Genomic DNA, 23,126 nt, shown 5'->3' on the forward strand with positions numbered 1-23,126 from the left:
CAAATCCACTTTTTCATAGACAAATAACTAAGGCTACTAATCTTGAGTTCTGTGTTATCTCGGTTTTACAGTTCAGGCTCTGGCAAGGGTCCTTGCAAATGCAACCAAAAGTACAAATGCCTTTCTCAACGAGCTGCATAGTTAACAAAACTTTGATTTGAGAGCTGCAACAAAATCTACTTGGGAAGAACCCAATTACTCAGTAGAGTATGCAGACGCATTGCAAATGCAGAAAGCATCAGGTTGTCTTATTGGTCGTATTCTTTGGACAAATGTCTATCAAATTATCAATGAATTAAAATTTCTTGAAACGTGCACACAAGAATTATATCAAAATTCTTGAGGAACAAATAAATATCATGCACGGCTTTTCAAAACAGAGAGTGAGGCTAATACAAGAATGTTGGAGTCAGCAAGTCCTTCTTAGTTGTAATGAAAGCTCAAGTTGGAGGTTGCCAGGTTCCTGGTCGAAAAGACGCACCAGATCCTGTTGGCTCTGAAGACCTGAAGACAAAGTTTTATGAACAGGTAAGGTATAATAATGATATCACACATGATATCTCTGATAAAATCATTTAACATTTACGAAACAATTGAAATTTGCTTCAAGGTTTATGGGTAAGAGCATAGATTTTATTTCATTAACTAAAATTAAGATTTATAGAGGCTTTGCTCAATCATAATGTTCCCAGACTTAAGAATATACATATTTGGACTTACTCGGACTCATCTTTTGCTTTCTCAGCTAAGCCCTCTCTAGGATTCCTGCAGATAGATCATATGATTTCTATTAAGTTGAATAATTATGCCTAAACCATTTTTTACAAACGAAAACAACTAGATTTAATCGAAAATAGAGGACACAAACAACAATTGCAGGTTGAAAGAACATCTACAACAGAATAAGACCATGAATATGGACTTCAAGACCATGACACTGCAAATCAAAACCATCCAACCAAAGAATGTGTATGCTTATTAGTAAGAGTGTCACTGGATCTACTCTCTATATAGATTTTATTCCTTGATGTATATTTGGGAGTGGAGTGTTGTAAGGAAAGGGAAGGCAGGACAACTTTTTTAATTTTAAATGAAGAGTTACATAATGTTTATAAAAATAAACAAAAGTTTAAGACACTAAGTTTAAATAATTTCTACAGTGCTTTGTAAATTAAAAAGATATTCTATGCCCTCTCACATGTAGAACAATTAGCAACGTTGATTTTACATAAAATATGTATAATAGATAGTGGGGGTTACTGGTCTATTTGGAAAAAGCATAAATGTTTTTAATCTCTAGGATATTACAGGAATCACAGCCATCAATTTAAAGAAGGCACAAAATATTATCAAATTTATGCTATTTTTATTTCTTTTATTTTTAAAAATGATCAAATTAGAGAATATTTATTAGAAATAAAAAGTTTACCATTCCTTCCCTATCCTTCCAAAACCGCATGTACCCTTATGGAAAATAAACCAAAATGTTGCAACATGAATAAAGAGAAGAATACCAAACAACTTCTTGACAATATTTTAATAAAAGGATGGGAAGAAAAAGGAAAGCTAAACTACCATCAAATTCTGATAATTGAATTAGGGATCTAGATTCAGTCCCGTTAATGCGAGAACTAGACGTCTAGTTTCATTTTTACTTTAACAAAAATAAACTCATTTAAGCGAAAATGCAGAAAACAATAAATTTTTTTTTTTATGCAAATTTAACTTAAGCGAATTTTTTTGACTTAAGTGAATTATGTGTATTTGAATAGATGAAAGCTAAGTGTGAGGGGAAGAGAAGACTGAGGATAAATGGAGATAAAGAGAGTGATAGTATAGGGGTGGTGAGAAGAAGAAAAACGGAGTTGGGCATGGGGTGGAGTAAAGAGGGAGTTGGGAGAGGAACAGAAAAGTTGAGTATAAGAGAGAAAAAAAGGTTAAATATGGAAGTTAAAGAGGATTGAATATGAAAATTGAAAGGAGTGTTAGGCATGAAGAGAAGATTGAGAGAAAAGATATAAAATTCACTTTAAGACAAAATAATTTGCTTAAACTAATTTTATATAAAAAAATTATTATTTTCTGCATTTTTGCTTAAACAGAAATGAAACTGAACGTTCAGTTCTAGCATTAATTAGACTGGATTCGGATCCCTGAATTAGACATAAGAGAAGAATTAAAACTGCTATGCTGACCCAAGACTGCAATACAACAAGTGCATGCATTTTAAACAATATATTAGGTAATAAATTATCAATTTCAAAAGACTCACCTCAAGTGTGAGATAGGTTTCTGTTTTTTTGGGCTTTTATGCCTCATTTAAATAGCAAAAAAAAAAAAAAAAAAAAGACTCACCTTAAGCCACCCTTTGCACTAGGTGATTCTTCAACTTCATTACCTACGGTGGAGACAATGTGTCAAAAATTTTATTCAAAGAATATGTAATGCATAGATATTGCAAGAATCCCCTCTTTTGGGAAGGCTTTCTCTCTTTCTTTAGGAGGGGTGGGTGGGATAAAAAATCTCAAAAATCTATTTATGAACAAGTAAACGTAATTATTTGAGGAATGCTAACAATATACTCTCTTTAACATATTTCTCACTATTGATTAAAATTTATTGAAAACTACAAAACTCATGTGAGTCTCATTTTTTCTCACTCCTAAATTAATGTTTCTCGACATATTTCTGTAGTTTTCAATAAATTTTAACCAATAGTAAAGAGTTTATTAAAGAGAATATGCTACTAGCATTTTTCTAATTATTTGCATGAACTAATTAAAATTCTATTTTTTTAAATGAAGGGAAGGGGAACATTTTACTCCCTCAAAATGAAAAAAAAAATCACTTTCGGTTTAGCCAAACACTTTCTTTCAAAAAGAAAATGAAAAAGAACTCAATATTTCTGTCAAAAAGAAAATAAAAGTAAGATGACCTTCTGAAGGAACTGGAAATTGCCGAATAAAACTTTTCAAGTCTGGACCACCATTTTTTCCTGCAAGAAAATTATGAATTAGTCAATAACTCCCAAGGGTACGTAAAGAAGAATATTGCAGTACAAACAAAATGTGAAGCCACTGACCAGTGCTGGCACGTTTGCCTCTACTGCCTTCTTTGGCCATCCTTTCCTCTTCTTCTTTCTTGCGAACTTAATGAAAAAAAAGTATGTTAAGGTCTATGTACAGAACTAAACTTGGTCTAGAATGTTCTTTCATTACATTTAGAACTATCACTTGTAATTATGAGGACAAACTTAAGAGAGGGATATAACTAATCAGAACAAAGTATTCAATTCAAACATATTGATTTGTGAAGGTAGAAGTATAAGTGACACATACGAGCAACATTCTGTCTAACACGTTCACGTCTTGCTTCCAATTCTATCATTTCCTGAATAGAAAAGTATTGTAAAATAATACTGCATAGTAACTTAATAGAAAAACCCCAAATAAAGAAAAAGTGGATAAAATATGATAGAACAACTGTACAAGAGAAGGTGAGGGTGGGGGGATCCAACTACTGCAATCAACTGATCAGAGATAAATTCACTTCAACAAATAAAAAAATAATGACTTCTCCAAAAGATTTGTAAAAGAAAGAAAAACAATATAACATTGACTGAGTCTGAATCTAATAGTCTCTAAGTTAAGTAATCTTCCTTTTTCATATGTTTGTCTGATTATACTATTGAATTCACACAATTCAAGGGCAACAAGGTACCATCTTTAGAACGCTTCATTGCAAAACAAGTTAGTTTGCTTATGATAAATACGCTGACGGAGTTAGTTTAAAGTCATTGGTCCAATCTAAATATTATTGTCTCAGAAGCAAATTGATAAACAATGGACATATTTTAAATAAAATTGCCTATACTACTGTGCTGGATGTAAGGTTATTACATGAATGGAATTTCAAAAGGAATGGTTAATCTATTGCATTCCTTGTTTCCTTAGTTCATATTTTTCTTTTTCTGGTGAAGATAACCTTTGTCCTATTCTACTTCTGTAAAAGAAGAGACTTGAAGTTTTACAATGTGATAGAGAGATAACATCATTCAATATAAATTCATTGCAAATCAATCTTTGAAGATAAACATAACTTTAACAAAAAATCATTGTAAGCAATATATCATATTATCTAGTGTATCCACTACATGAACATTCAAAGAAGCATCTATAAATTTGTCTTTACATAGCTTTATTGCACTGACAAAATGATACAATATATAAAATGCATTTCAATTTACCTCTGGAGTTGGAGCCTTTTTACGCTGTCCATTCAGCCAACATATCCATTCAACTGAAATAATTAAACAGTAATTATCCATTTAGAATGGGGAAATAGGATAAAGAATCATGGGTTTTTTCTGAATATCCTCAACATATAAAATAACTGAATCCACCCCCGAATCAAAATGCAATAATTTAGCAGTCAAATGATAGCTACTGTAAAATGTATACCTGGAATAGAGGTAGGATCATCCTCTCCCTTAAATATCACCCATCTTTTTTCTTTCACTAGTAAACCAAAACAAAATAGCAGAATCAGACAGATTCATTGTAAAATGAGCTACAACGCAAAAACACACCGAAAAAGAAAGAGTAAGAACTGGAGTTAAATTCCAAATTCATACTCACACACTAAAATGGTATCTTAATCCTTAAGTGATTCAATCTAGCAGCAGAAAATGGAGCCAAATTTTAGCTGCCAATAAATCAATTTATTTATTTAATTTTCCAAAATCATGTCAATTTCACCAAAGTAAACATCAAACAAGAACTACTAACCTCAAAAAACCTATGACAACTGCACAGTTAGTCCCCACCTCCACCAATCTCAAAGCCCAACATTCAACCTTTTTGGTTCATTATCACATTTTTAATAATAAAAAATTAAGAATATCAGGTATATCATATGAGTAAAGTATTGACAGTGTGCCGATCATTGCAATCCAAAAACACCCTTTTTGCTAGATAACACAAAATGTTCATACAAGGCAAACAAACTGTACATATATAAAGCCAGAATCTCAAAACACAATAAAACACATTAAACACACACACACTCAACATACTAAACAATATTAACACAAGAAGAGAAAGAGAGAAAGAAAGTGACTTACTGATACCATCAATCTCTTCCTTTCTAGTGAAATATTTGTTCCCTGATTTATCGACTCCCACCATAGTTCGATTGCTCAAGAACCCAGCAATCTTCCCAAGCAGCCTCCGCATTTTTAAAAAAAAATTTAAATTCTTTTTCAATAGAAATTCAAATGTGTTGCAGTGACAGCATCGTCGTTGGAAAAATCCAACGTTGGAGATTGGAAATATTACAATACAATTTTGCTACAATTGCAATTCAACGTTGATTCTAGAGAGGGAGGGAGTGTGTGCGCGACGGGGAAAACGGAAAATCTCGAGTTTGGTATTGTTCGCTGTGTCCGGTTCGGATCTATTGCGGACCACCCATGATCCGGTTCTTTGTACCAAATTGTCCATTTTCAATTTTCTTTGAAATAAAAAAGAACTAAGAATAAAAGAATGAACGAATAATATATTTCAACGTTGTTTTTCACGTACTAATATCTCAGGACATGTTTAAATTAATTTATTTTGAATTAAAAATATAATAAAATTCCTCAAAATGTAAAATAAAATAATCCAATAAGGCTTCTAAACTTGTAAAATATTGAGTTGATATTCAAAGTTTAATAACTTTGTCACTTAATCTTATTTGATTTTTTTGTTAAATTTTTTTATACATTTTTAACATATATTATAATTTATAAATTTTTAAAAATATGTTTAAAAATATGATAAATTAATTTTCATAAAATTTCAAAATAATATTAAAAGAGAAAAATATTTAAATCATAAGTATGCATAAATACTTTTAAAAAAATAAAATATAAAATAACATATGTCATTCTCTTAAAAAGATATTACACTAAGAAAATCGCTCTCAAAACAACACATTGTAATTTATTATATAAAATTATATTTGAAATAATTAACTTAAGAAGACGTATATATTTTTGTTAGGGATATATTTAACGAGAGATTCCTTTTTATATGAAAGCTAAAAAATAAATTTAGATCGTACAATTTATATATAAATAATTAATATTTAATTTTCTTACTTTCATGATAAATAATTTTTTCTCATTTAATACATTTGGTGCTTCGATTATCACATTTTCTTTTTCTTTAATTAAAAAATAATACATTAATAACTTTTATCACAAAATAAAATTTTATGATGTCAAATTTCTTCTAAAATGTTGTCCATTAATTAAGATTTTAAAATAATTTTTATATGGATAAGAAAATTTTATTTTTCTGAATTTTTTGTCAAAAAAATCAGATAAAAAAAGAAAAAAATAATTATGACTTAATTTTTATTTAGACCAAGAATTTTGTTTATGGAAGCCCATGTTGAGCCCAACAAGGCCTACCATTTGGAATCTAGAAAGCCCAACCAACCATAACACTTCCCTGTCCTAATGTTTTTCTCGCAAACCAAACGCACCACGACGTTGACTTTCCTTAGCACAGTCAACAATGAAGAAACGCCATCCCACAGTAAAACCACCACTACCCCATCTGAACCCCTAACACTCACATACCTCACTTCACAATCCCATGTTTTCCCTCACTCTCCCTAGTGAGGTCCCTTCAAAATCCATCTTTTCTTTCCCCCAAACCCGGTTCAACCAAACCCGGTTCAAACCCACCCCGGTTCGCTGCGGCATTCGCGAACTCCGAGAACGAATTGTAACGGTGAAGAACACGCAAAAGATCACCGAAGCAATGAAGCTTGTAGCCGCCGCCAGAGTCCGTCGAGCTCAAGAAGCTGTCGTTAACGGAAGACCCTTTTCCCAAAAACTCACCGAAATGTTAAACGACATCAACCAACATCTCCAAAACGACGACGTTTTTGTACCATTGACCGTCGTTAGACCCGTCAGAAAAATCGCCCTTGTAGTCATCACAGGTGACCGTGGCCTCTGCGGCGGTTTCAACAACTCAGTGATAAGAAAGGCCATTACCCGAATCGAAGAATTGAAGAAACTCGATGTGGGGTGTGTTGTTATTAGTGTTGGCAAAAAGGGTAACTCTTTTTTTGGTCACAAAAACGACCCTTTTGTCGAAGTTGATAGGTTCGTCGAAAGTGGCGGTTTTCCAACCATAAAAGAGGCTCAGGTTATTGCTGATGATGTTTTTTCACTCTTTGTTAGTGAGGAAGTTGATAAGGTTGAGCTTGTGTACACAAAGTTTGTGTCTTTGGTGAAGTTTGATCCTGTGATTCACACTTTGTTGCCTTTGTCAGCAAGAGGAGAGGTTTGTGATGTGAATGGGAATTGTGTTGATGCAATGGAGGATGAGTTTTTCAGGTTGAGTTCTAAAGATGGGAAGTTATCTGTGGAGAGGGATGTTGTGAGGTTGAGAAAGAAGAAGAGTGATGAGGTGTTTCCCCTTATGGAGTTTGAACAAGACCCGGTTCAGATTCTTGATGCCATGTTGCCTCTTTATTTGAATAGTCAGATTTTGAGGGGGTTGCAAGAATCTGTGGCTAGTGAGCTTGCTGCTAGAATGGGTGCCATGTCTACTGCCACTGATAATGCTGTTGAGTTGAAGAAGAGTCTCTCAGTTGCGTACAATAGGGAACGCCAGGCAAAGATCACTGGGGAGTTGTTGGAGATTGTTGCTGGAGCTGAGGCATTGCCACAAATTGATTGACTAATATGGATTTTATTTTGGATTTGGATCTTCTTGTGTTGTTGTAGAATTGCTGACATTGCTGCTTTTTATGTTCTTGGATTGCAAGCATTGTTCACATTAGTCCTGCATTTTGTAGAATGTTACTCACTTTAATTCTTCTTGTCACTGAACAATGTGGTGACAAAGGATTAGGTGAATGGCATTTTGTAGCATTTGTAGAGTCAGGGACTAAAATGAGAGTTTTGTAAAGTTAGGCATTATTCACGTTAGTCTTGAATTTTGTAAAACGTTGGAAAATATTATTTACTTTAGTCTTTAATGCGATTAAAAATGTAGTGAAAAAGGATTAAATGAATGGTGTTTTGCAACATTTGCAAAATCAGGGATTAAAATGAGAGTTTTGTTAGGATTAAAGTGAAAAATGCTTACAATATCAGATGTCAAAGTGAGTTTACACAATATGGGATTGAAGAGTTTCCCAACTTCACTAATAGCTTCTTAAAAGTTGATTGAGAAATACAGGTGAGGATTTTTGACCCGTTTTCTGGAAAGTTCAATACTTTTTCTTTATTATCTCTTATCAATGCTTTATGCATTTTTAGTTGCATGCTTTGTTTTGAAAGTGAAATGTAGGTTGAGTTATAACTTTGATCTAAGGAAAACTTAAGAGAGAATCGAAGCAACACCTTGGACTCATCTGTTTTCAAGAACACTTGCAGGATCAAAGCAAAACTTTGGTCCCTCCTCTGTCTTTCTTTGTTGCCATGCATTAACTTGAACATTAAATATCATAATGATTCAAAAGGGACTCAATATAAAGTTGCTTTGTGTTTGAGTTATTGATGGAATTAAAGTACGTATATAAAACTGATTCATGCATCAAGGTGCTGCTGATTGGAAAAGTGAAAATTTTTCAAGAAAAGTGTCTTTTGGACCTATAATTGACGATTGGAAATATAGTTCACCTTGAAATGACAAGATCTTCACGCGTGCTTTGGTAATGTCTGGGTGTCTACATCAAACGATACTTGACCCACACTCCTTGGTTTTGGTTGGCATTTTGGTTAGTTCCTCTATTGTAATTCAGCATTGGAGGTACAATTTAGATTTAGAGGGGTTAAAGACCACGTGCTGCTTCAAGGCTTTAAAAGAAATAAACATTCTTTTGCATGACATTGAAATTGGTGGACCAAAATAACTGCTAGTTATGTTCTTATGAAAGGAAGAGTAAAAAACTGAAAGTTACAGCTTTATGAGATGTGTAGTCGAGGCATAAGGTTTGATGGTTCATCTTTAAGTTAGACTATGTTATTTTTAGGCACATTTGAGTATATACATAATAAATTCTTATAAACTTTATAAAATGAAAATTTATTAACAAGTTTATGATTTATGTTTATAAATTTTTTAACGTATGTTCAAGCACACTTAGTAAAACAAATAAAGTCATTAGTTACTTTCTTAAACACAATAAAGGTTTTTTTTTTCAACAAGGAGCATGATTTTAAATGACTTCGAAGTTTTTAAACTTGTAACTTCGTTGGATCTTAAATAAATACAAGCGAGACCCATTTTTCAAAATTTATAATAGATAAAAGTATTATAGAGAAATGTTTTTTGAACGATTTTAGAGGATAATTTCAGTTGTTTCTGTACTTCGAGTATTTTTTTTTTTAATGTGTTTTGTAAAAAGAAGGTAAAAAAGAGAAATAACTAAACATATCAAAATGTTAATTTTTGGTTTTTCCAGAAAGCATAACTGAATATTCTTTTGCTGTATTAGAATTATAATGCTGACTTTTCCTCACTCTTTCTCCCCCACTCTTGTACACATAATACATACACCACTAATGGTTGGTAAAAAGGGTAAAGAAAAAAATGACCAAGGTTGGTACTGTATATATAGGTTATATATTATAAGGCCCCGCCAAAATTGACTCAGTTGATAATGTTCTAGCTTGAACCAAATCTATCCTCGATTCATGTGGTCTGGTACTGTTATAATTAAAAATGTGATTCTTTTTTGGCTGAATGCAGGAATAGCTTCACTACTAACTAATTATACATGGCAGCTCTTGTCATTAACATGAACCCCATTTTTGGAAAATGCCATTTCTCATAGAGGGTATTATTATTTTTTCTTCAAGAATTTATACTTCAGAAAAAAACAACAAGAAGGATTTCATTGTGATATTGATGTCCTAGAAAGAAAATTTGTACACTTCAAGTATAATAGGCCATAATTGAGTGGTGTGGCTCCAGAAATCAGGCTGAGATGTCTGAATCTCATCCATAATGGCACATATTTCAATAATACCTGGACACATTATAGTCACAATGCTCTATGATTTACATTAAGTAAATAACAACTTGCATAAAAAGTGGTAACAACATTCCACATGGGTCAAAGTTTTTAATATTTTCCTTGTTATAAAGTTCAATATCAAAAGGAAAAAGTTTCCAACTTTACTTACACCAACAAAGAACAAAATCAACCTTAACATGAATATTTAATTGTGCTTATGTGATAACTTTACTTTTTTTGGTCCCATGTTATTTCCCTTTTACAGCTGCCATTCAAAATGAACGATGCAGCTGAGGAGTGAAGCTCAGAACCATGATTCTATTCCAGCGTTGGAAAAATTTTGAGATTCTTAAGTTGCCATTATTCTCACCTGAACCTTAGGACTAATCTAAGATAGTTGTTTTGGTTGGGACACCGACAGTGTCTTGTTTCTTCTCCAGCTTTGGCATTAGGTATCTAAATTCGATGAATGACGGCTAGGTAATAGGTGCATGTGGATCACGTTGTTCTACATTTGGAACTTCCAGGAAGAACTTCTTCAGGTTTTAACTAAAACTTCAGTTAATATTTTATCTTTCTTTTTCAGATATGCTCTAATCAATTTTGTATTTTACAGTAATCCAATATATATAATCAATAATTATATAAAAATTAAAATAGAGTTCATGCTCCCACTAACTACCTGTAAAATAAGTGCTGATATATTGAATACATTAAACCCTAATTGTGGGACCTGTTATATTGAAATTCATAATTTTTCTACTTAGTATCTGTTTTTTTTTTTTTTTTTTATCTTTTCTAAATAAATTCTTCAAAAATTAACTTTTATTCTAATATAGTCTTTATGTTAATCATTCATTAATTAATTTTTATTATTTGCACAAGTGCCATCTAACTTGTCTCACATTATATGACATGGAGTTGACGTGGATACAATGTTTACACCTTCAATTTTATTTTATATATTTTTAAATTTTAATTTCAAAAGTTATAATCTTATAATCTAAATTTTCTTAAAAAATATAAACGATGTGATTATGTTAATGATACATTTTGATCATATTACTTTTCAATAAAATTATATGAATTGACTTGATGCTATAAGCAAATAATAAAATAAGTTAATAAATAACTAATAGAAAAAGGAAAAAATCAAAATGAAAGATTAGATAGGAAAATCACAAATTTTTGACGGATCAAAATTTTATTTAAACCTAAAAATTTATTATTTATGAATTCTTTAACTAGTTTATTAGCAAGATCCATCAAATTATGTGTGTCATATATAATATTACTCCCTTCATTTTATATTAGATGTTGCTTAATACTAATGCACACAATTTTAAAAAAAATGATTGATTTTATCAATTACTATGATAGGATAAATTGATTTTACTAAAACTCTGATTAAAAATATTAAAGTTATTGCAATATTTTGTTGATAAAAAAAATATTCTTAGGGTAATATTTTCTCTAATTCTTTTTAGGAGAACCTCTTAACTAAATCACACATATTTATTTATTTTTCATGTATTTAATATATTATTTTTAAAAAATATAAAATTCTAGATTTATCTTTAGTAAAAGTCAAATTTTATTATTATATTGATTATTAAAAGGTTAAAATAATAAATGATCTTACAATTTTATAAATGGTTTTATATTTAAGATTATCGACTTCTAATATGTTTTTTAACATTTTAAAAAATATAGTGAAGAGTAACGGTGTTATTTTTAAAAAAGAAGAATATTATTAAAAAATCATTAATATTTTAAAATGATATTTAATATTAGATAAAGAAAATAATTTTAAAATGTACAAATAGGGAAATTGCATGCTCAAAGATGTTGACTCCTTCCACTCATATCAATACACGCTGGTGTTTTGTTTTTAATACTGTGAGAGTCATGTGTGCCACGTCAGAGAATTTTCCGTGTGTCAATTTTCTTTCTCTTTCTCTGCATATTCATAGTATGTTTATGTTATTAACATTATTATGGACAGTGGTATCAGACAGAAAAAACAAAAGGTGATTGTGTGCAATTTTTATTTTATTTTATTTTTTTAATACAAATAAATAGCACTTGTATTTTTCCGTTGAAAACTTAGACACTTTGTCTGCTTCCTAGACAATTACCACTCTTTATCTATTAGCCGTCCATTCACAAGGCACAGCATGTACCAATCCCATCATTTCTGTGACCCTCATTTGCTGTGTTCTGCATATTTTTATTACATGCACTAACACATATTTTTAATATAAAATTATAAAATTTATGTAAATTTTTTTTAAAAATTAATATTTTTCTCTTTTTACATAGGCTATAGGATCTAGGAATTGTACTACAAGCCATAAAGAAGTCAGTTTTTTTCACCCTTGGTGTTCCATTAAAAGCCAATATTCTGTTCTTCATCAAATTACCAAATGGTAAAATTGAAGGACAGAAAGTGAAACATGGAACTAGCCATGACAAGTGGTCTTGTGAAAGCTATAAATGGACAGAAAAGGAAACATGAGCCCTGAGAATGCCACAAGGAAAAAAGGTAAAGATACATAACTTTATTATTTGAATGACCAAAAACAACTAAGCATCCACTTCTATTCAGGTCTAAGTCACATGAAATTCAACATTTCCTTTCCTCTATTTTGCATAAAAGATTCCAATAGATACAACTTCAGATAAAGAGAGTAAAAAAGATTTACTTTCCCTCTCTACCTTTCCTTGTCAAAAGTTAGTCTTCTCAGGTACCAAGAGTTAAATAGATGGAAAGAGAGAGATCCATCATTTAGAGGATCTCTAGGGGCAGAAGTCAGGTCTGTCTTATTCTTGCCCCTTGGGGCCTTGTTGCTGTGTTAAGCTCTTGTGGGGTGTGTTCCTGCTCCATAAAACCTATCATAAACTAGACTCCTTCAAACATATAGAGGTAAGGAATTTTAGAACTTGGGAAGTACTAGTATTATTATTTATTGTCAACCTCAAATTCTGATATCAGAATCAAAATTGACTCATCTCTGATTTCAACTTCTAATTTTTCCATATTGCAGGGCAAAGAAAGGAAAAGAAAAGAAATATAGAATTAACATAAAGTTGGGTCTTTTGAGCTTCTGATTCAAGGTAAGGTATATTATTGTTTAGTTTAATGGAATATTAAATATCCTTTTTAATAATCAGGTTTTTAGATCTCTTTATGTATGTATGCATCTTTGAATCTTCTAATTCGTCAATTATATTTAACAATCATAGAGTTTGGAGGAAGCCCAATTCTGATTCAATTTCTAGTAATTCTTTTTTTTACTGATTTGGGTTATGTAGGAAGTGGTTAATGGAGGATAAGTATAGTCTTAATAGGCAGCATAGTGGGATATGGAGATCCTTGAGAGATGGAGACTTTGAAGAAGAAGATGTTTGGGCAGTTATCAAGGACAAATCTGATTACTTTTCAGGAGTTCAAAAGCCAAAGGAAAAAGGGTCCTCTCCTCTCGCTGTTCCTAGAACCCTCCCAAGTGCTGCAAGGATGATCCCAAGGACTAGTAGTGGTAATAGTAGTGCTAGTTCCTCTCATGAAACCAAGGTTCTTCAGCAATCAGCACCTGTCAATATTCCTGACTGGTCAGAGATTTATAGGAACAAGCAAAGTAAGACCCCTAAGAATGTTTCAAGGTTTGGTGTTTATGATGATTTCTATCATTCTGTTGATGATGAAGGTGATGGTGTTGGTCTTGTCAATTATGGTGGTGGAGACAGTGATGGTGAAGAAGAGGAAGAGGATGAATATGATACCAAGCTCCCTCCTCATGAATTTATTGCAAGAAGGCTTGCAAGGAGTCAAATATCATCATTTTCAGTTTTTGAAGGTGTTGGGAGGACCCTCAAAGGTAGGGATCTTAGCAAAGTGAGGAATGCTGTTCTCACAAAAACTGGTTTCCTTGAATCACTGTGAAGGGGTTTCCATTAATAAAATTTGTGATGTATAGGGGGGATTTGTTCTAGTTGTTCCTTAGTTATTGAGATTGTGTGCATGGATGTGTACGAAATATTAGTTTTAGGCATTTTACCATGAAAAAACAATGATTGGACATGGTTGTGGCAACTCAAAAGTGATTTCATTTCAATATCCTGTTGTGGCAACTCAAAAAGTGTTTTCAGGAATAAGAAACAATAAATTATTATTTTTTATATATTCAAATCAACTTATGTTCATATATTTTTATAGAAGTTCTTTCATTTAATTTTCCTTAAGCTTGAAGTAAAATTGACTTTAACTTGTAATTTTTCTTTTCTTATATAACTACTTACATAAAAGTTGATTTAAAATGGAGTTATGTGAAATTTTGTACCTTTTGGCTTTTATATTGTTTAGAGCATTCATGCAGAAACAATGAAGGATGTGTCGGGTTAATTATTAAAATTGAATCATAAAGCCATTAATCATTTAGAAGCACAAAAGTGTTTGAGACCATTGCCATAATAATTGTCCCAAGTTATTCCCTAGATCTTGAGGGGAAAAAAAGTATAAATTGAATTTGCTTCCGAATTAAAGAAGCAAAGTTATATTTTACCTTTACATCTTAGTTGAAATCATGATGCACTTTACATAGTAAAATTTAGCGTAAATTCACTTTTGTGTACTCTTTCTAGAGACAAAATAGTCTTGTCCAAATCTTTGACACCTCTAATTCTTTTTTCTTCTTCTTGGGTTAGAAGACATATATAATTGAATAAAAGCCACGTAATGGTGTGTTAGTTGGATCAGAAGGAAATAAGAACCAAAAGAAAAAGTAAAATCTGTAGCTTGATTGAATAACTCGTGACCCAACTGAACTGGAATTAATAGTACTGAACTAATTTGTGTAGTACCTATGCTCTTAATGACTCAAAACTCAGTGATTTTATATATACCAGCTCTAAAAAAAATTCACTAGTATAGGTAAATTTTAAAAGAAAATATTAACATTCACTTTTAGAAATGCGTGAATTACAGATAATTTTTCATAGATGAATTTTTTTTATCTTTAATATAGATAAATTTATAGATTTTAAATTTAAAAAAAAATAGATTTTTTTTTAAATTTTTGGATAAATTCATTTGTAAATTCATCTGTATTATAGATAGAAAAAATTCATTTGTAAATATAGATAATTTTTTTTCTTTCTGTATTATAAATAAAAAAATTTGTCTGTAATTTTATAGATAAATTTACATACCAAAAAATTAGTCTATAATTTTACAAATGAATTTTACAGATTGATTTTTTTATTTGTAATTTGAAACTAAAACGAAAAATATTAGGCACAAATTATATAAATAAAATCTGTCTGTAAATGCATAAATGAGACACAGTATTCCATAAATAGAGTTATAGATGGATTTTTTTATTTATAAGTCAATTAATAAAACGTTACATTTAATCAATACACTTATAATGGAAAAATTCGTCTATAATATACAAAATAGTATAAAAGCGCGTCTTCTCCTTCTTCATTTATCTATTTTCCTCTCTCTCTCTCTAATCTCTCTCTAGTATCTTCGCTTTTATGCACATTGTTACTGATTTGAGCTTCCATTTTGCAAACAAATTACGTCATTATATTTATGGTATTATACTCAAACTTTTAATTGATTTTATTTTTTTATTTTTGGTGTAGGATATATACTTATTTATTATAAATTGTTTATTACAGATGGATCATACGAGAGAATGTATCAATTTTGAACATCTTGCGGTTCAGGAGGAGGTTGAAATCTACAGTGGACTTAGCAATAATGAAGGAGGGAGAGTCACTGTGAATGTATCAAATTAAAGAAAGGTGGGAGTTACGGAGATACAATAAGGTTGGAGCTGAAGAAGAATAAGTGTTGGAGTGTGAGGGAAACAAAGTGTTTGAGAATGAGAAGTGTTGTTTTGGAGAAGTGAAGAATAAGATGAGAAAAATAATAGAAGATGCGTTTGATGAAGTGATATAAGAACTATGAACGAAATAATTGTTATAAATTAATTATAACAGGCAAAAAAATCCGCCTATAATTTTAGAGTAAAATCTATCTGTAATAAATATATTTATGATAGATGGATCTAACCACTGAAGATTTAACACTTAGTTTCCACAACCACTTAAGACATTTAAGTTAGCTCTTTACTCTCGGCTGAGGGGAAGGAGCGAATACTAACCACTTTTGGTAACTCCCTCAGAGGGAAAGAGTGTACTAGCCCCGCAGGGAAAGTGTTGCTAATAAGTTACTTCCTAAGCTAGTGACTGAACCACGGGTGTGGAGCAGGAACGATCTCTTCTTCATTGGCCCTTCTGTTAGCCCAAAAAGTGAGAGGAAGGGCCAGAGAGTCAAACCAAGAGTCCTAACCCAAGAGAGAGCTTCTTAACGTGAGCGAACGGGTCAGGTCAAGCAAGTGAGTGATCCTCGAGTCAGGAGCACGGATGATAAAGGAGCTAAAGGGCTTGTAGCTAGCAACTAACTCCTGTTAGCTCGTATCGTAATGTTTAAGATGCTTTCTGGTTTCAAATCTATCTCTAAATTTATAAACGGATTTATAGATAAAAAAAATTTGTCTATAAATTTACAGGTAGATTTTTCTATCTATAAATTACAGACAAATTTAAAAATTTGTCTATATAAATTACCGACACCAAAATTACAGATATAATTTATTCATCTATAAATTTATCTGTAACACTAAAATTCGTTTATAATCATTTAAAATTTGTCCATAAAATCTGTTTATATTTGTAGTTTTTGTAATAGTGATTAATATTTATGATAATTTTGAGCAAAAGTTTATTACTTTTAAATTCTTAAAATGATGTTAACAAAAGTGAATTTGAAATAATATAAATTTGAATAAAATTTGTGTGATTAAAGTTAAAACTCTACTCACTGTAAAGCCAATTTAGATGAAACATGCATTATAATAACTCAAATAACTTAACTGTGTTGCAGTTGTACAATTATTGAATTATACATAGTGTGGGAAATTGAGAGAGACATGCCACCAACTAATTGTCTTTAATTATTGTTGAAAAGAACAAGGTTTATTATCTAATGATATGTGATAAAGGGAAGAGGAGAAAAGATCGACTAGTCTCTGTCAACACTAAATGTTGATCTCCATAAAAATAAAGATCAATTCCATAGAAGCTCTTACACATACGCAATGCATGATCATTCTTGACTTTCAAAGATCCAAATTAGTGCCCATTGTTTCAGTTTCATACGGATTATTAAATGCAAAAGACACTTATGATTGATTAGGGTCTAATCTATTTAGCTAAAAAGCACCATAACCTCATAAAGTGGAGAACATATATACGTTGGAAACGTTATTTTTAGTATGTTACAATGTAAAACATGATGCACCCAATGATTGAATTAATGGCTGTAATATAATGTTATCATTAGTAAATATAATTCTCAAGCTTCGGTTCAACAAAGATTTTCTTAAGCCAGTTTGGTAATGGCTGGTGAGAGATTGGGTTAGAGATTTTTTTTCCTCATTAAAACTAACTTTTGCTGTAAATTTGTAAGTATTATTGCAAGTTTTATCTGAGATTTGTCACATTTTATCGCTTAAAATGAGATTGAATTATAAGATATAGTTGTTTGGTATTAAAAGATCAGCAACTGAAAGTAATTTAAACTTAAAATGTGACATTTTATTGTCATATTAAAACCTTGGAACAAATAAGATACGTATTCTTTTAAGTGAGATTTTCACATTACTGGTTTTTTTTCCCCTGCATTTTGTATCATTAAATTTAAATTTTTCAATTAAATATATAAATTTTTAAATTTTTAAAAAAATTAGAAATTTAAAAAGAGTAAATATTATACTTATTAATGATAAAAACTTTATAATATTAAATAAAACAAAAATAATGAAAAATTAAATTAAAAATACATTTTATAAAAAAAATCACTTAATGCAATTAAAAAAATAATCCTTAAAATCACTTTTAAAAAATTCTTCCATTTAAGATTAATCAATATTACTACTAATTTGAATATTTTTATCTTAAATATTTTTATCAAGCAGATCAATTTTATAAAACCTTATGCAAAAACAAAATTAATATACACTTCATTACATTACTTTATTTTAAAAAATATTATATTTTTTTAAGATATAATTAAATATTAATTTTTTAATATCATTTCTACTAATAAATAAATTATATAAAATTTGAAATACATATTATGGAGATAATATAAAATATTCAATTATTGGTTAAATTTAACACTTAATATTAACAAATATTTGTGTATATTTATAAAAGTCAAGATTCACTAACGATAAGTATCTTACTTAATATTTTTTTTCATATTTATGCAATACCATACTTATGACCCACCGTACGAGAAGATGAGTATTTTGACCATAGTTTCTTTTTAATATTCTACCTCTCCAATTCTAGTCTTTCTTTTCCTTGAAAGCTCCTTTTCCTTTAATTAAAATTTTAATATTTGATTCAAATTTTTGACTTTCTTTTTTACATTTACATGCATTTTATTTTATTATAATATATTTGCATTATTAAGCTTTAGACTCTTAATGTATTCAAGGTATTATTTAGAGGTTAAATAGATATAATTCATGACTAAGTCATTCGTTTTTGTTTTTGGTATTGACAAAATTATATTCCAGTTTAACTTTTTTCATGTAAATAGAGTTAGAGAATGATAATTTATTATTATTGATCAATTATTAAAAAAATTTAAAAATTAATATAAACTTTAATTTTTTATTTATCTCTTTCACAACCTCCTTCTCTTCTATTTACACGTTCTACCATAGTAACCAGAAAACCCCCTTCAAATTTTGTAGTCACTGCAATAGATACTCTCCATTCCTCAAATTTTAATGTATTTCATATCACCATTGATCTTTTAACTATATTATAAAGAATAATATATTTCAAAATTATATTTCTAGACATAGAATATTGTAGACATTTTTTCTAATTAATGTTTATTACCCTTAATCAAATTTAAAATTAATTAATAAAAAATATTATCATTATAAAATTATAATAATATTGACTTATTTTTTTTAAATTACAAATAAATTAATACATTATTATTATTATTATTATTATTATTATTATTATTACTTTATTAAATATTTTTGAGTAGATGTATTATACTGATAATTAAAATAATTTGCAGTAACAATATAATTGAAATTGACTTATTACTTTTAAAATTTTAGCAAAATTTTAGTGAATAATTACTAACAGATATATAAAGAAATAATACATATATTTATTAATTGATTAATTGTATCGTGTGTTTTTTTACCAAAAATATATGTACAAATATTTTGCATAAATTAATTTTATTATTAATATTAATAAAAAGTAGTAATATCATTAATGTTAAATCAAAATAAATAGAACCTTATCATCTATAACTCCTAAAACTTGTTTGGTAGCTAAGATAAGACTAGATAGAATAAAATATCAAATGTTTGCTAAGTCAAAATAATAGGATTAGTTTATTTTATTACTTATCCTATTTTTTAAAGAGGAAGAAAATAATAGTAATTGTCTTTCTTAAAATGTATTTAATTTGTTTTATTCCCTCTCTTTTCTCTCTCCTCTCTCTCCTTTTTATTCTTATGTATCTTTTAAATTAAAAATTATTAAATTTTTTATATATTTTTTATAAATTAACAATAAATAATTTATAAAAATAATAAATTAAAATTTAATTTAATAAATATAAATAAAAAATAATTTTATTATTTTTTACATATTTATATCATATTTTTTCTTTAACCAAATCTGCAAATATTAAATATAATAAAAACTTATCATATCATATCCATTTCGATCCACCAACCAAATGGACCCTTAGAAGTTAAAAGACGGGATAGAAAAAAAATTAATTAAATATCGTTAGTTATTTAATAATTAACAAATATATTATATTTTAATGGTTATTTATAATCTTATCAAAATTTAATTAGAATAAAAAATAGAAAAAAAAAGTAAGGAATTATTAAGAAAATAAAAAAAGATAATGAGATTAATATACATATGTAGAGTTTTAATTATATGAAAAGTAAGTACTTAAAAAAATTGAAGAGTAAAAATAAGTAAACTCTCAAGAGCTAAACGGTTCTTTATATTGTTTTTAAAAATTAATATTTTAAAAGCTATGGTCTATTTTTTATTTATCAAAAAATTATAAAAACTTGCTAACTAAATAAATTATATATAGTCTTAGTTACGTCATGTAGATTTGCTTTCAATAGGAATATGGAAATTAGACAAAATTCACAGAGAAAATATAGAAACCATAAATGGATAAAAGACACCAAGCAAAAATGTAACAATAATGACATGGAAACAAAATATTCTCTACGCAGCAAAAGAATAACAAATAAAATTTGTAACTAAATCTATATTTTCCAAATAAGTCACTGTTCTACAGAATTGAAATGCTCAGTGCCACTTTGGTTGAATCCAAGTGCTGTTAAGATGTTCTCTTGTTCGATGAAAATTGACTTCTTCCTCATTACCAAAGGTTTGATACTTGTTTGTTTCCAGTGAATAAAACACAATGTTCTGATCACAGAATCTAGAAAAATAGATTTTATTTTCCATTCCAGGGATGTTTGCTACTGCAGAAAATGATGATGTATTACCAACAAAAAGCATGTAATCTCCAAGACTTTCAACTCTGACCCATGTCATTGTAGATTCATTCAACTTGAAAACACGTACCCACTTTCCAAAATGGCCTTCAAACACTGACAAGAGATTGCCATCACATTCTACCAAAAAACTCCTGTAGTAATCAGTGCATGGAGCATGAGGCCTAAGTTCTTTCCAATTTGCTTCATCTTCATCTTCTCTTTCCATTTTTAGGACTCCCAACTTTCCTTCTATGCTAAGAAGGTAAAATGCTCCTTTGTGCACGACAGGGCTCGTGTTACTGAGAGGGAAATCTTCATTTTCGAACAAGTAATCATACCATTCGTTATCCCCAAGGTGAGTAGTAAATGCCATCATTCTGGGAGATCTTTCAAAATGATGGAACTTTCTTTTTTCAAAATGATGCAACTCAACGACCACACATTGTGAAGAGGTTGGGGTGTGTGAAAAGCCAATGTTCCTTGTTTCTGTAGGTCCATATGCAAGTGGTAACACTTCTTTTGTAAAGGGATTGAAGAAAAATGAATAAAATGCTTTTACTGATACTAATAGCCACCCATCTTTTGAATATCTAATTGTGCAATCTGATAGGACTTGGGGCAAATTAATGCTATATTTGTACTTGAGACCATGCTTTGGATGCACAGTTGTTAAGACATTGTCTTTTTCCATGCACACAAATAGTGGTGTCAATGATTTATCATCAAATCTTGACATTGAATAGGTTGATCTCCATTGAATTGGTGGTGCTCCTAAACGTAAGAGTCTACTAGTAGCTCGAAATTGCAAATAATCATGTATATTAAGATGTTTTGAAATCTTTTCCACCATATCTAAAGGAAGTTTAAATCCATTTCTTGCTCTGCCCTCAATCTCCTTTGAATATATATCAACCCTACTCTCTTTTCCTGTGATTTGAGCTCTTCCTTTTTCTTCTTTCAATGAATCCGTTATCCTACATAATTTACACAACAAAAATACACATCATTTTACTTTATTACATGAAACATACCCAAATTTAATATCAACAGTTCAAAGTTTAGAAAATCTCATTGTATTTTGGACAAATATGGGACGACACTAATTTTATTTGATTTTGATATCTATGCAATGATAATTTATAAAATAAGTAAACAAAACATATTACCTTAGATCTGGCATGAACCACCATCCAGGACTGGACTGGTTTTTGGGTAAATTTGAGAAATGCTGAGAGACCATAAGACTATTATCTTCAATGTTGTAAATATAGAGAAGGCCATTGGGTCGTAAAACAAAATAAATGCGACCCCCTTCAGCTTCTGGATCCATTGCTTCAATAGCAAAAGGGGGATGGTGATAACATGATAGAAAAATGACTCTGTCATTGAGGCTTTCCACTTTTCCCCACATCATTTGACCAAAATCTAATCTATGAACAACAACAGCAATAACCTCATCTTCTGAAAACAGAATTCCAATTCGAAACAGTTCATTGTTTGATTCTAACAACTGGAGTTTCATGTCATACCTAGTTCGTATAAAGTTCGACACCAAAACACTTGTGGACTTAATTCTAAGGTCATTAGGTGCATGTTTCTCTATCACTACTAGAACACTGCCAGAAGTTGATTCTGCATATATGCAACCATTGCGGTAAACTGGGTTAACAAGAAAACCATACTTGCCAAAGTTGGGATCCTCTATGGCTAAAGTCCTTGCAAGGTTCTTATGATAGTTTACTTGGGTCCATCGCTTATTTCCAAGTTCACAGTAGTATATTGAAGCAGATTTAGTTTTAGTGTCATAGTAAGAGAATAAGAATATGGAGCAAACTTGATCACTTGCTGCTGGAGAGGATGATAAAATGCAATCACTAATGCCCTTGTGTTTAAGGTGTGGAAGCTCTATTTTCTGAAGGTTGCAGGGGTTCCATAGAAATAAATGGCTAAAACTTCCTTTGATATCTTCCAAAAGGCACCAACCATGTTGTACAGTCCATAGATTTGATGTGGATAGTTCTGGAATACTTCTTGAGTATGTTTTGGTTGGATCTGATATGCTGCAGAAAGTTTGATTCTTTTCTTCACCATTGCCATTGAAATATAGAAGCCAAGGGTAGTGTTGTGGTGGAGGAAGACATTGATTCTTTGGCCTTTTCTCTCTTCCTATGAGCTCCATGTGTGTCTGTTAGGATACAAATTCATTTAATCATTGTACAAGAAATTCAATAATGAAAGATTGGAAAAAGGGTTTATCTAAGTCATTCAAGCAATGAGTAACAATAATTTCAATTGATCAAAGTATTGAAAAAGAGAAAACAGAAACGTTTCGACCCGGTGAGTGTAAAAAAAAGTAAGATTGAGAAAGAAGAATACCAAGACGGGTCGAGCACTTAAAAAGTTTCACAGTTGAGCATCCTTTTGTAACGATCACATAGATCTATC

At 30.1% G+C, this 23,126-nt stretch overlaps 3 protein-coding genes across 7 annotated transcripts; 2 read left to right on the plus strand and 1 right to left on the minus strand.

The window, feature by feature from the left end:
• LOC113856190 (NADH dehydrogenase [ubiquinone] 1 alpha subcomplex assembly factor 2) lies at positions 1 to 5,456 on the minus strand. The gene is made up of 9 exons (XM_027487909.1): positions 5,123 to 5,456; positions 4,461 to 4,517; positions 4,247 to 4,299; positions 3,339 to 3,390; positions 3,083 to 3,148; positions 2,936 to 2,995; positions 2,356 to 2,398; positions 721 to 765; positions 1 to 504 (listed from the first exon to the last, which is right to left on the minus strand). Exons 1-9 carry the CDS (start codon positions 5,232 to 5,234, stop codon positions 441 to 443), a joined length of 552 nt encoding a protein of 183 aa, XP_027343710.1. The 5' UTR covers positions 5,235 to 5,456; the 3' UTR covers positions 1 to 440.
• A 1,133-nt stretch (positions 5,457 to 6,589) lies between these two features.
• On the plus strand, positions 6,590 to 8,092 carry LOC113855423 (ATP synthase gamma chain, chloroplastic-like). The gene has a single exon (XM_027487062.1). It carries the CDS (start codon positions 6,645 to 6,647, stop codon positions 7,740 to 7,742), a length of 1,098 nt encoding a protein of 365 aa, XP_027342863.1. The 5' UTR covers positions 6,590 to 6,644; the 3' UTR covers positions 7,743 to 8,092.
• Positions 8,093 to 12,647: 4,555 nt separating this feature from the next.
• On the plus strand, positions 12,648 to 14,229 carry LOC113854882. 5 transcript variants are annotated; one of them, XM_027486180.1, is made up of 3 exons: positions 12,648 to 12,955; positions 13,077 to 13,151; positions 13,345 to 14,119. In XM_027486180.1, the coding sequence occupies exon 3, from the start codon at positions 13,355 to 13,357 to the stop codon at positions 13,970 to 13,972; it is 618 nt and encodes a 205-aa protein (XP_027341981.1). In that variant the 5' UTR covers positions 12,648 to 12,955; positions 13,077 to 13,151; positions 13,345 to 13,354; the 3' UTR covers positions 13,973 to 14,119. The 5 variants fall into 5 exon arrangements, with proteins under 5 accessions (XP_027341981.1, XP_027341980.1, XP_027341979.1 ...); XM_027486179.1 differs by having other exon boundaries at positions 12,659 to 12,955; positions 13,074 to 13,146; positions 13,345 to 14,117; XM_027486178.1 differs by having other exon boundaries at positions 12,660 to 12,955; positions 13,061 to 13,146; positions 13,345 to 14,117.
• Positions 14,230 to 23,126: the final 8,897 nt, after the last annotated feature.

Source organism: Abrus precatorius, unplaced genomic scaffold (genome assembly GCF_003935025.1).
Source record: "Abrus precatorius isolate BTA unplaced genomic scaffold, Abrus_2018 Scaffold11, whole genome shotgun sequence".
Lineage (NCBI taxonomy): Eukaryota > Viridiplantae > Streptophyta > Magnoliopsida > Fabales > Fabaceae > Abrus > Abrus precatorius.

Excerpts from the sequence above, each read along its gene's own strand:
- LOC113854882 (XM_027486180.1), top strand. The coding sequence starts at position 13,355 with ATGGAGGATAAGTATAGTCTTAATAGGCAGCATAGTGGGATATGGAGA.
- LOC113855423 (XM_027487062.1), top strand. The coding sequence starts at position 6,645 with ATGTTTTCCCTCACTCTCCCTAGTGAGGTCCCTTCAAAATCCATCTTT.
- LOC113856190 (XM_027487909.1), bottom strand. The coding sequence starts at position 5,234 with ATGCGGAGGCTGCTTGGGAAGATTGCTGGGTTCTTGAGCAATCGAACT. Across the intron at positions 3,149-3,338 it reads TGTTAGACAGAATGTTGCTC|TTCGCAAGAAAGAAGAAGAG; the intron begins GTATGTGTCACT and ends TTTTTCATTAAG. Across the intron at positions 2,996-3,082 it reads AGGCAAACGTGCCAGCACTG|GAAAAAATGGTGGTCCAGAC; the intron begins GTCAGTGGCTTC and ends ATTTTCTTGCAG.